At 44.1% G+C, this 12,010-nt stretch overlaps 2 protein-coding genes across 3 annotated transcripts in view; one reads left to right on the top strand and one right to left on the bottom strand.

The window, feature by feature from the left end:
* Positions 1-12,010, bottom strand: part of Maged2 (MAGE family member D2) — a 126,399-nt gene that overhangs the window by 21,617 nt on the left and 92,772 nt on the right. The window lies entirely within an intron of this gene.
* Positions 1-12,010, top strand: part of Itih6 (inter-alpha-trypsin inhibitor heavy chain family member 6) — a 30,452-nt gene that overhangs the window by 3,070 nt on the left and 15,372 nt on the right. Inside the window, exons 3-4 of the mRNA XM_075957885.1 lie at positions 6,656-6,766; positions 9,526-9,773. Coding sequence (XP_075814000.1) covers positions 6,656-6,766; positions 9,526-9,773 — 359 coding nt within the window. The remainder of the gene's footprint in view (positions 1-6,655; positions 6,767-9,525; positions 9,774-12,010) is intronic.

Below are 12,010 nucleotides of genomic sequence, written 5' to 3'. Positions count from 1 at the left end.
GAACCTCTGGGCTGCACGTTGTAGAGTGGCTAGGTTGAAAGAGGTGACTGGTGTGAAGTCAGTATAGGGAAAAAGAAGAAGAACAGAGATAACGAGGGGGGACTTCCCTGCAACAGGACTTCCAAGTGGGTAAGACTTGAAAGCAACCAAGATTGCTGCAAGTAGAGGACCAATGAACCAAACACAAGAATAAAAGTGGTCCCCCAAACAAGCGAAGAAACCCTAGGTGTGATAGCAAGTGTGGGGGCCGACCTGAGAAGTTGGCAGTCAGCTGATGTAAAGACCCAGCAACAGGCAGAATGGGGGTTCGTTTCAATAGAAAAAAAAAAACACCGAAAGGATTTTTTAAAAAGTTTAGCAAAGCAGGCTGGAGAAATGTTCCTGGGCAGACTCTGTGGAAAGTATGCTGGCTGGAGGCAGCATACACACAGAGGCCCCAGTGTGCTACTGCCAGAGTCGCTCCACCCTACCACCCCAGCCCCCAGGAGACCTTGAGGCCCAGCCAGCTCTGTCCACCCCCACACTAGCCCAGCCTCAGCAATACTGTTTCAGCTGCCTTGAAACACTCCTTGCCTAAGTAGCCTCTTCTGCCAGCGGCATATCTCCCTTAGCATTCCTGGAAGCTGCAACTATCTGTGCCCTAGTTACTCCACTTGAGAAATGGAGACAGCTGTTCTTGCCTCCCACAGAGGTATATTAATGTTCTCCAGGACATCAAATTCTCACGGCTCAAAGGTAGCTCTGACCCCATCGCTTTCTTCCCAGCTTGAGATATATCCAACACTTCACATTCCTCCTTGCTGCAATATGAGAACCCTTTGAGTCTTGAGTTCAAAGCCCTGGATTCTCTAACCTTCTTTCTCTAGCTCCCTTCTCTTTGATCCACTAGTCCGTGAGACCCACGGGGACTTTTCTCACTGTCATTCTGGGACACTCATTGGGAAGGGTTGGAGTAAGTACTGCATGCCAGGCATTAGCAGCAAACCAGGCAGACGTTTCTTTGCCTTCAAGGAGCTCGGAGTCTCCTAGAGAAGACAAGACCCAAAAGACATAAACTAATATGCATCCATTTGTCTAGGAGAAGGGCTTCCAGAAAAGAAGAGTAGCAAATAGAGCAAAGGAGACAGAGACCGGTCTAGAGTGGTCAGAGACCAAGTGACATTGAGCAGAGACCTGAAGAGAGTGGTGTGCAGACTTACAAGATCTGGAAGAGAAACGATGTTCTAAGCCAAAGGAAGAATAAACAAGTTCAAAGAAAGAGCAAGGGACACTATACACAACAGCTAAGAGTACAGACAACCTAAGGGTCTAACTCGTGAGTGGATACCTAAATGCACCATAAAAAGAAGTGAAGTCCTGTCACTTGTGACAACATAAACGGGCTAGGCGTGGTGGTCCGTGCCTCTAATCCCAGCATAAGGTAGGCTGTGGATAGACTATTGAGAGCTCAAACCAGCTTAAACTGCATACCAAAACCCTGTTCCAAAACAGTTGTTTGTCTTTTGTTTTGGATTTTTCGTCATTTGTTTGTTGGTTTGTTTTTAATCCAGTTTTGAGCTGGGTACAGTTGTTCATGTCTATAATACCAGCACTTTGGAAAACTGAGGCAGAAGGTTTGGAAGTTCAAGGCCAGCCTAAGGTAGAGCAAAACCCTGTCTCAAAAACAACAACAAAACACCCTCCTCAAATTTGGGTTAGAAAGATGACGTGGCAGCTAAGACCACTGTCTGCTCTTCCAGAAGTCCTGGGTCCAAATTGCAAGTACCCACATGGCCGAACACAGCAACCTGTACCTCTAGTTCCAGGAGATTCAACACCCTCCCTGGTCTCTACAAGTACCAAGCATGTACATAGTGTGCAGTTATATATGCAGGCAAAACATCCATGCACATAAAATAAAATAATAAATATAATTGTTTCAAACTCTCAAACCCTTCCAAGTGGACAGAAGGGGAGATCTTTATGGTAAGTGAAGTATATCAGGCACAGAAGGCCAATGCCCATGCTGTCATGCACAGGTGGAATCAGGATGGCTAATTTCTTAGAATTTGAGGGTGGAATGATGGTTTCTCAAGACTGGTAGGAGTAAGGGGTTGGGAGAGGTGGGGAAATCTGATCACTCTTAGATAAGGACCACAGCTCTAAGACATTTCTATACAGTGTAGGTGACCATTGTGCACTACCCTTCAAAGGGTCCAAAAAGGATTTTGAAAGTTTGAGCACCAGTGATAAATGTTTGAGGAAATACATGGTTATTCTGATTTAAACAAGGCATACACGTATGATATGGGTATCAAACATTAAACACTCTTTAGGACATACAACTTTTACGTGTTTTGTGTGTATATGAGTTTATATGTATATTTGCATATGTTATGGAGTCGAGAGGTTAACTTGAGGTGTCTCTCAGGCACCATCTAACATTGTTGTGAAACAAGCTCTCTCACTCACCTGGAACCCGCCAGTAAGCTAGGCTGGTTAGCCAGTGAATCCCAAGAATCTATTTCTTTCTATCTCCCAAATGCTGGTAGTCCAATAATGCCCCATTATATATTGCCTGTCTTTTTTAGCATGGGTTTTGGGATTTTACTTGGGTCTTTGTACTTACAAGGTAAACATTTTATTAACTAAGCTATCTCCTGGCTGCCATCATATATACTTTTAAGTATAAGTTAAAAATAATTTTAATTTTTAAAATTATCAAGAGACAGAGGCAAGAATATTAAGTTCAAGGCCTTTTGAGCTGCGGTGTAAGCCCTGTTAAAACAAAATAAAATCCCCAAAAATGAAGGAAAAAAAAGGCAAGAAGATCATGCTACATAATGAGTTCAAGGCTAGCCTAAACTACATAGTGAAGCACTGTCTCAACAATATGATATAGTTTGGTCACATAGAACCTACATACCATGTGCAAGAACCTAAGTTCCATGCCAAGCTTTGCAAAAAGAGGGAGGGGGGAGAAGAGGGAAGATGGAGAGAGGAAGAGAGAGAAGAAAGGAGAGGAAAGACTAAAAGGAAGGAAGGAAGGAAGGAAGGAAGGAAGGAAGGAAGGAAGGAAGGAAGGGAAACAGAGTGGCCGAAAGAGTAGGAAGCCATGGGGTTGAAGAGGCAATAGTCAGCCATAATGTGTAGACTACAAAGAGCCTAGTAAAGAGTTTTGCTTCTATTCTCGGTTGAGATGGAAGCCTCAGAGAATTTGAGCAGTGAAGATAATGTGCCTTGATTTTATCTTCATAACACGATATGCCAGGTATCATGGTGAATGCCTTAAATCTCAGCACTCTGGATGCAGATGCAGGTAAATTTCTGTTGCTCTAGGCCAGCCTGGTCTACACAGTGAGTTCGGGCCAACCAGTAGTATGTAGTAAGACCCTGTCTCAAATAAACAAAAGATTAATAGATGTTTCTACTACTATGAGAGCAATGAATAAAGAGCAAGGATTTAAAGAGGAAAACCAGTTGGTAGGTGTGATGATTAGTTTTTGGTCAACTTGACATAAGCTAGGCTCATCTGGGAAGAGGGAACCTCAACTGAGAAAATCTCTCCATCAGATTGGCCTATCAGAAAGTATGTGGGTAATTTTCTTGATTCATGATTGGTTTAGAAGGACCCAGCCCTCTGTGGATGGTCCCACCCCTAGGCTGTTGGTCCTGGGTTGTATAAGGAAGCAGACTGAGCAAGTCGTGCAGAGCAACCCAGTAAGCAGCTACCCTTCGTGACCTCTGTATCAGCTCCTGCCTTAGGGTTTCTGCCTTGCGTTCCTGTCCTGGCTTCTCTTCATGGTGCATTGTGAGCTCGAAGGTGAAATAAACCCTTATTATTCCCAGGTTGCTTTTAGTCATGGTATTCACCACAAAATCAAAAGGCAAACTAGGACAGCAATGGCGTATTGGTGACAGACCTGGCCACATTGTTTTGGGGAGGACTGTGGGAGATTTTGAAACTTTGGACTGGACAAGCTATTGAGTGATCAGAGGGGCTGTCCTGTGGGAGTAGGAGTGGGGAAGAGAAGAATTCTGAGAGCAATATAGATGACACAGACCTGCATCGTCAAGTTTCCTAGGGAAGCTAAGACTCTATCAGGCTGTTCCTATATTTTAAATTAAGAGTCATTGTATTTTGGTCAGCTGGGGCTGAAAAATCAAACGTTATTAACAAGAGACCAGCATCATTGAGGTGAAATCTTGTGGGAAGTGTCTCCTTGGGGTTATCTTACAGAAACTGGGGTCCAGGAATGCCAAGGCTGCATCTCAAGCTGGTAGCTGAACTTTGTAATGTGTAAGGGTCTCCTGCATAGTGTGCCAGTTTTGAAATTATGAACGAGTCATGGAGAACAGCTAAGGTTCAGCCCTGTGCGAGCCGGGAGAGGCCATTGGCCAAGATGAAACCTCAGTTGCAGTGCAGCCCCAGCATGCAGGTGCCAGGACTATGGCATGACAAGCAAAGACAGTAGCAAGTGTAGTGTGTAGCTGGCCTGAGCCTAAGAGACTAGCTGTGGGTACCGTCGATGGCAGAGCTGGCGAGGAGGAGCTGCTCGAGCACTCTGGAGCCCAGGAGATTGTGAGTAAATCCCCGGCGCTGGATTTTTTACACTGTTGGAGTCTGGTTTTGCTTTGATTGTAGCTGTGCCCTGGTTCTTCCCTCTTGGGATAAGAAATATGTAACTTTTTTTTAATTTTACAAGAGCTCATAGTTAGGGGCTTTGGATTTGTAGAGACTTTAGATATCTTAAAAAGGCTGAACTTTTTAAAAAGTGTTTGGATGTTTTAAAGAATGTGAGACTTTTAAAGTTGTTCTGTTTTATATTATGATATTAACATGAGATCTTGGAGACAAACAAGATCTTGGAAAGAAATGTTACAGTTTAATAGTGATGTATTTGTGTGTAATGTTGACAAGAGGTCCTTGTGGTGATTTTTTTGTCAACTGATTCAGACTACAGCCACCTGGGAAGAGGCAGCTCATCTGATAAAATGTCTCCATAAGATTGGCCTACAGGCAAGTCTGTCAGGGCATTTTCTCTATTAGTGATTGATGGGGGGGGGGGCTGTGCACTGTGGGTGGTGCCATCCCTGGGCTGGTGGTCCTGGGTTCTATAAGAAAGCAGGCTGAACAAGCCATGGGGAGCAAGCCAGTGAGCAGCACCCCTCTATGGCCTCTGCATCAGCTCCTGCCTCCAGGTTCCTGCCTTTCTTGAATTCTTGCCCTGGCTTCCTTCACTCATTAATAAAGTACGAACTAAGAGCTGTAAGGCGAAATAAGCCCTTTCTCTCTTCCACTTTCAGCATTCCTTAGTTGCCTGTATTTCTTTGTATAGGGTTGAGGCCTCATGACCTTTCCTTCCATGTTAAAATATCTACTGATATCTTCCTTGTTCAGGTCATGGGTAGGCAGGCATATTGTTGAGACTTCATGGGTATAGCTTCTCTGGCATTCTAGAAGACTTATGGCAAACTTCACATTCCTCTGGCTCTTACAATCTTTCCATCTCCTCTTCTGCCATGGTCCCTGAGCTTTAAGGTGCAGGTGACGTATTGAAGATGTACTAGATGGGAGTGGACTGCACAACTCTGCATTTTCTTCGGTTGTCATTCTCTCTAATGAGTTCTGTTTGTTACAAGGAGAAGTTTCCTTGGTTAGGGAATAGAACTACACATATATGTGCGTGTAAGAATAAATATTTAGAACATAGTTAGAGATTCTGCTGGTTTAGTAAAGTGGCAGTTGAAGGTTCTTCTCCAAAATCCATGATCATTAGCCCTGATAGTTGGCTAGGTTTCTAGTATCAGGCATGATTTCTCTCTGGTTAAGAAGATCTTAATTAGAGAGCTGTTGGTTAACACAGGTATGTATGCCACTACTGCACTGTTAGGGTTATTGTGTCATACTGGTCATTGTTGTGGTTCACAGGAGTCATAGGTGGGTAGGGCTGTTGGTTGCTTCCCTATTTTGGAAGTTTGTAGGCTGCATTATGGTACTATGAACACTAGTCCTCAGGGAGAGGCCATTCAGGTCAGAGCCAGCTCAAGTCATTTAAGACCTGTGTCACCAACAATTTTAACCACTACATCACTCACATTATTTACCTAATGTGTTTTCTTTAAAAAGACACACTTTTAGGTTGTTCATAACCTAACAAGCAGCAGTGCCTGTGAGTTGTTGGAGTAAATAGTGTGTGTGTGTGTGTGAAACTTGAGATAGAACCTCACTAAGTTGAGTAGCTTGTCCTGGAACTCACTAAATACCCCAGAATGGTCTTGAATTTGTGATTCCCCTGCCTCAAATTCCTGAGTACTGGGATTATAGGTTTGCACCACCATGCTTAGCTTGATGTTGCAGCAAATATACAATTATAATAAAAATGTTCGGCTATGTTACAACGAAAAATATTATTGTGTGTTAAAAGACAAGCATGAGAAACACAAAACTCCAACATGTCTACAATATGTTGTGTGATCGCTCTTTCCCCACTGGACAAATAGATGTCAAGAGAATATTCCCTCTCCCTCTCTCATTCACATTCATTCTTCCCACTCGCTCTTGAGTTTAATGACAGTTTTGTTCTTTCTTGTTCCTCTTATTTGTATCTATGTTTTTGACCATCTATTTTCTTTCTCTGTCTCTGTTACCCCTTCTTTCTTTCTGCCCCATCAGGACCATCGACAATAAAGTCTATGTTGCAGAAATCAAGGAAAAACACCAGGCAAAGAAAACCTATGAGAAAGCCTATCAGCAAGGAAAGACATCAGCTCATGTAGGCATGAGGTAAGGCTCTAGCTGGTCTGAAATGTGATTTAGCCATCCTAGCTGTGTGACCAGGAAAGATATTCCTTCTCTCTGGACCTCATTCTCTACTTCTGTAAAATAAAAACAATGATTTCTACTCCATAGGATTACATTAAGATTATGTGAGTCACTAAATATCAATGCCTATAACAGTAGATGTTTAATAACTGGGAGTTTACTTCCCTAATTCCAGCTGTCTTTTGCTAGAAAGATGTGGCTTATTTAATAACTGGTACTTTGTGCGAAGATTATGAACAAGTGAGTTTTTTCTCTTCCTTTCTTATTTTTTGTTTTTAATGTGGTATTTTATTTATTCTTGGAAAATTTCATACATTTATACAATGTATTTTGATCATATCCAGCTTTCATCCTCCATCCAAGCTCTCATATACCCCTTCAATGGATCTCTCTTCCAACTTCATATCCTCTTCTTTTGTTCTTTGTAATGCTCCGAATTCAATTAGTGCTTCCCACATGCAAATGGGTGTGGCCCATTCACTGGAGCGTGAGCAGCCTACTAGTGACTACATCTTCCCAATAAAGATGGCTTTCCCTCCCCCCACAGAAGCCACCAACTAACTCTTCGGTAAAAAGAGTAGGATCTCATGAGCTCTTTCCCCATCTGTGCTGGGATTTTGGTTGACTTCATCTCATGCAGGTCTTGTGCATGCTGTCACAGCTGCTGTGAGTTGTTCATGAATACAAAAGCCATGCCATATGCACAAAGCATTGTTTCATAGGATTTCTTCAAATTCTTCGACTTTTGCATTCTTTCTGCCCCCTATTCCATGATATTACCTGGACATCAGAGGCGATGACATGAACATCTTATTTAGGGCTGGGTCACTTACTCTGAGCATTTGACCAGTTATGGATCTCTTAACTAATCATTATTGAATATAAAAGGAAGCTTCCTGATCAAGGTGGAGAGCATTTTAACAATATGACCATTTAGTAAGACAACAATAGTAGGTTCTGTTTTAGGGCCTATGGCCTCCTCAGGCATAGACTTTTGACAAGGTTTTCAGTACAAGGCATTAAATTCCTCTTGTGAAGCATGCCTCAAATTCAATCAGAGAGCAGTTGGTTACCCCAGAACAGTCCTATTCCCATTCCATATCTTGCCTGGTACTCTGATACTATAGTGCACTAGACACAGCTCTGGGAAAGACCATTGGTCAGTCTTCTCCCCCGAGCAGCCTACATAAAACCTTCCAGCACTAGGGAAGCTAGCTAGCAGGAAGGAAGTTTCCTGGTCACTTCGAGGTTGATTTATCTATTCCCTGCCACGAAAGTGTGTGGTGTCTTCAACAATAAGGTTTTACCATCTTTCTATAGTGAGAAACTCAGAAAAATGGTAATGGTCTATAGTATTTGGGGGCTTCTGGACCTCTTGAATAATAATAACTCATACGGAGGTATCCCCCACCTCACATTAGGATTTTAGTTTAATAACCCTTGGCTTCTGAGAGTAGCATTTCCACCTATGTAGGGCACCTCCATTAAAATACTTTTTAAAATGCTATTTTTAATTAGCTGGCAAAGTAGTGGGTTTCCATACATTCTTAATTTTGGTTAACCCATCTGCCATATCCTCATCTCCTCCATACCTCAACTCTCACCAGTATTAAAATTTTAGACTCCCAGCACACATACTATGATTTCTATCCATCTTTGCTTTCCTCTGTGGGCCCTGGCCATGGCCAAACCTTGCTTCCAAAGTTCTCTTAAATGGGCCCCATGATCTCTGGGTTCCATGTTCCCATTAGCTTTGCTTCCTTCCAGTGTCATCATAGTCAGTGTGGATAAATGCAGCCACGAGGGTCCTCAGCTCCCCCTGTCACCTTAGTGATTTCCCATATGCAAATGATGTCCTTCAGAAACAAGACCAGCAATTATCCCTCTTGTGCAACATTCTTCTATCCATCCACAAAAGAAGAAAACAACAACAACTTTAGACTCTGCTCTCCCCCACTTCCTTCATACTACATATGTGCTACTCATCCCATTAAGGCCTCTTACCCCTTCCCCCACATTCATGGACCCTTTCTGGCTTCCTGACTTGTACAGACACTCCAAGGTAAACATGGATATCTAAAAGTTTGAAGTTAGGATCCGCATGTCAGAGCTAAAATGTAGTATTTGTCTTTCTGGCCTGAATTAATAAGTGAAACTTGCCTAAATTGACCCTTATTTCTTAAATGGGTCCCCTTTGCCTGGTATACATATTATGTTTTTAATGGATTCCCCTCAGCTTCTAAGAGATTTTCATCTTTCAGGAATACTTCAGATTTTGCTGCTAAAAACTGAGTCGTTGCCATATAAACAAGCTCAGTTTAACACAAGGATCAGGCAGATTTGAGAGACTATTTAAAGGGAGAGAGGCATTGTTTGTGTACATTCAAAACTCTTTTTGTTAAATGAAACATTAGCCCTGAATTGTTCTATTCAGAAAAATCTCCGTTCAGATTTTTATCAACCATGTTTCCCCCATAAGGGGGAGAGCTACCTTTGAGATCATTTTCCAGGTAGAATGTTCAGGGGGGGACGAGGGAGGAAGGGAGGTTGGTGAGTAAATACCTGGATGATGGACTGTGGTCCGGGGACTTAATTGAGACAGAAGCCTGATCAGGTCAAGTTGGTTAAGCATGAGGCTTAGCAGAAACCTGCCGTCTAATAATTCTGCTATGCCACAGGAGATCCAACACCCCTCCCATCCATTTCTACTTCTTGTCCAGGGACCGGGAATCAGAGAAATTTCAAATCTCCACTAGGCTGGCAGCAGGCACAGAGGTAACTTTTGTCCTGGCCTATGAGGAACTTCTACAACGACATCAGGGCCGGTACCAGCTGGTGGTAAGCCTGAGACCTGGCCAGCTGGTGAGGAAGCTGACTGTAGACATCACTGTGTCTGAGAGAACGGGCATTGCCTATGTGCATATACCTCCACTGAGGAGCAGCCGAGTGAGCACCAACAACCAAACAAGTATGTGGCAGTGCGAGGAGACACTAAAGATATTTACATTCTGTGAATGGAAACCTTGGACATTCTATGGAACAATCTTTCAGTAATGTCCCTGTACCAATTTCCTTCCCAAATCAGAGAGAAGGGGGCTTGTTTAGAGTTCAGGATTTTTAGAGTTCACTATCGTCCCAATGAGTTCACTATCGTCCCAATTGCCGAAGTCAGTATGAAATTGGCATGAAGTAGAAGCTTCTAGAAGTATATATTCAATTACTAAAAATAATTAATGGGCCAGGGTTGGTGGCACGTGCCTTTATCCCAGCTATCATGAGGCAAAAACAGGTACTACTGTGAGTTCAAGGCCAGCGTAGTCTACATAGTGACTTCCAGGTCTAAGCAGTGAGACCCTATCTCAAAACAAACAAACAAACAGAAAACTGATCACCATACTGTATTAACAATCTTGAAGACTGCAGGAATCATGTAGGATAAATCCTGCTTTTTCCTAAATGACCACAAAGAACAGGAGGAAAGCAGAAAGGCAGTACAGGATTCTAGGATGCGAAGAAGGATCTTGACTAAGAGGCATAAAACAAAGTGCATCAGTGGGGTTATGACAGATATGGCTGTAGTACCATCAGGATTTAATCTTAAGGAAAGACATAATCTAGGACCTCACCCTACTGGAACCTGGTGTAGTAGACTTGAATTAGGACCACAAATCTCCATGTTTAACCAGTCCACAAAGAAGTTCATATCCAACCAAGCTGGGAGAATCACTAAACAAACTTAAAACGTCCGTGGGAATTGAGTAGACAGAAACAGGGAAGTTACATAATTCAAGAGGCTAGCTACTCTGGCAAAGATTTTAAGCACAGATCCGACTGATGGGAGCCTGCTCAGCCAGAAACACAACATGGTGTCCTTGGTGCAAGTTGGGTTCCAAGCCAAGATGGACTTTGTCATAAGACAGAGCCATGTGATCAAGGCTTCAGTTTGTTGATCTGTCGAATGAAAGAGACAACTATGACCCAAGACCACAAGAAGAGGTTTATTTTCCAGGGCTGAGAATGCATCCTAGGGGCGTGTTGATGCAGGAGGTCATTCTCCCACAGAGCTACTCCCTGAGACCCACTGCAAAATGCGGGCCAATCCTCCCTCCACGGGATTTAATGAATGCTGGCCATGGTGCTATCCTTCAGTTCCATTGGACACTCAAGGAGGTCCAGGTGTACTTCCAACTGTCCTGCCCATGAGCTCACATCTGACCCTCCAGTAACCCCTTCTGATCAAAGAGCTACTGTCCCCTCTATGCTGTTCCTAAGGAGACTGGAGCTCAGAAAAAGAACAAGTGGAGGAGAAAGGGAACAAGTGGCCCTGGGCAAACAGGCCACTATCAGGGACCTGGGCCCATGGGCCAGCTGAGTCTGGCAGCCTGAATGCTTAAGCCCCAGCTATAAATGGCAGCTCCCTCCCCCTTCTCCTTAAAGGTTAAAACAGAGGATAGAAGTAGTCCTGTGGGGATAAAACAAAACAAAGAGCCCTGGAAGGAAGGAAGCCCAGGGAATGTATGTGAGCAGGCTTCTCAGAGCATGGGGGCTCGGTTTGCCCCTAAGCTTCCTGACAGCTGTAGCAGGAAGGAGGGGGGGCAGAAGTCCCAAGTCTCCATTTTCTGGAGAAAAGTAGACATTTCTAAATGGACACTTGTCTTGAAAGAAAATTCCAGAGGAGTTGATCTTGCAGTTGGTTCAGAGAACGTCCAGAAGCAAAAGGCAGAAGTGATTTCAGGAGACCCTACAAGGCTCATTCACATGGTGATTCTCATCCATATGGTGGCAGGGGCAGAGGGAGAAGAAGAGCCAGGCCATTGTGTCCCAGAGGAGATCCCTGTTAGCCTGCCCTGTCTCACAGCAGGAAGGACAGGAGAGGAGCCCAGCCTGGCCACTGTGTCTGTCTCTGTCCTCCCCACCCACTACACTGTCCCTCTAGAGGAGGACACTGAGATCCTGGTGGAGCTGGGGACAAGAGAGTCCTCCAGAGACAGGACTTGGGTTGGGTGCAAAGTGAGGCATGGAGGTTATGAGTGAAGGACAGGCCCTCCACCTCCAGTGCTGGACCTGAGGGAGGACTGGGTCTGGCGGGCAGGGTGTGATGAGTGGGAAGGGCAGGAGCTGGCCTCAGGGCTTGTGACAGAGTGGCAATGGGGAGCTGGAAGGGCAGGCTAGGCAACTGGAGCAGCTGCGGGAGCGAGGGATGGC

This window comes from Microtus pennsylvanicus, chromosome X (assembly GCF_037038515.1).
Source record: "Microtus pennsylvanicus isolate mMicPen1 chromosome X, mMicPen1.hap1, whole genome shotgun sequence".
In the NCBI taxonomy this organism is placed as follows: Eukaryota; Metazoa; Chordata; class Mammalia; order Rodentia; family Cricetidae; genus Microtus; species Microtus pennsylvanicus.
This window is presented reverse-complemented; position numbering and strand designations above follow the sequence as displayed.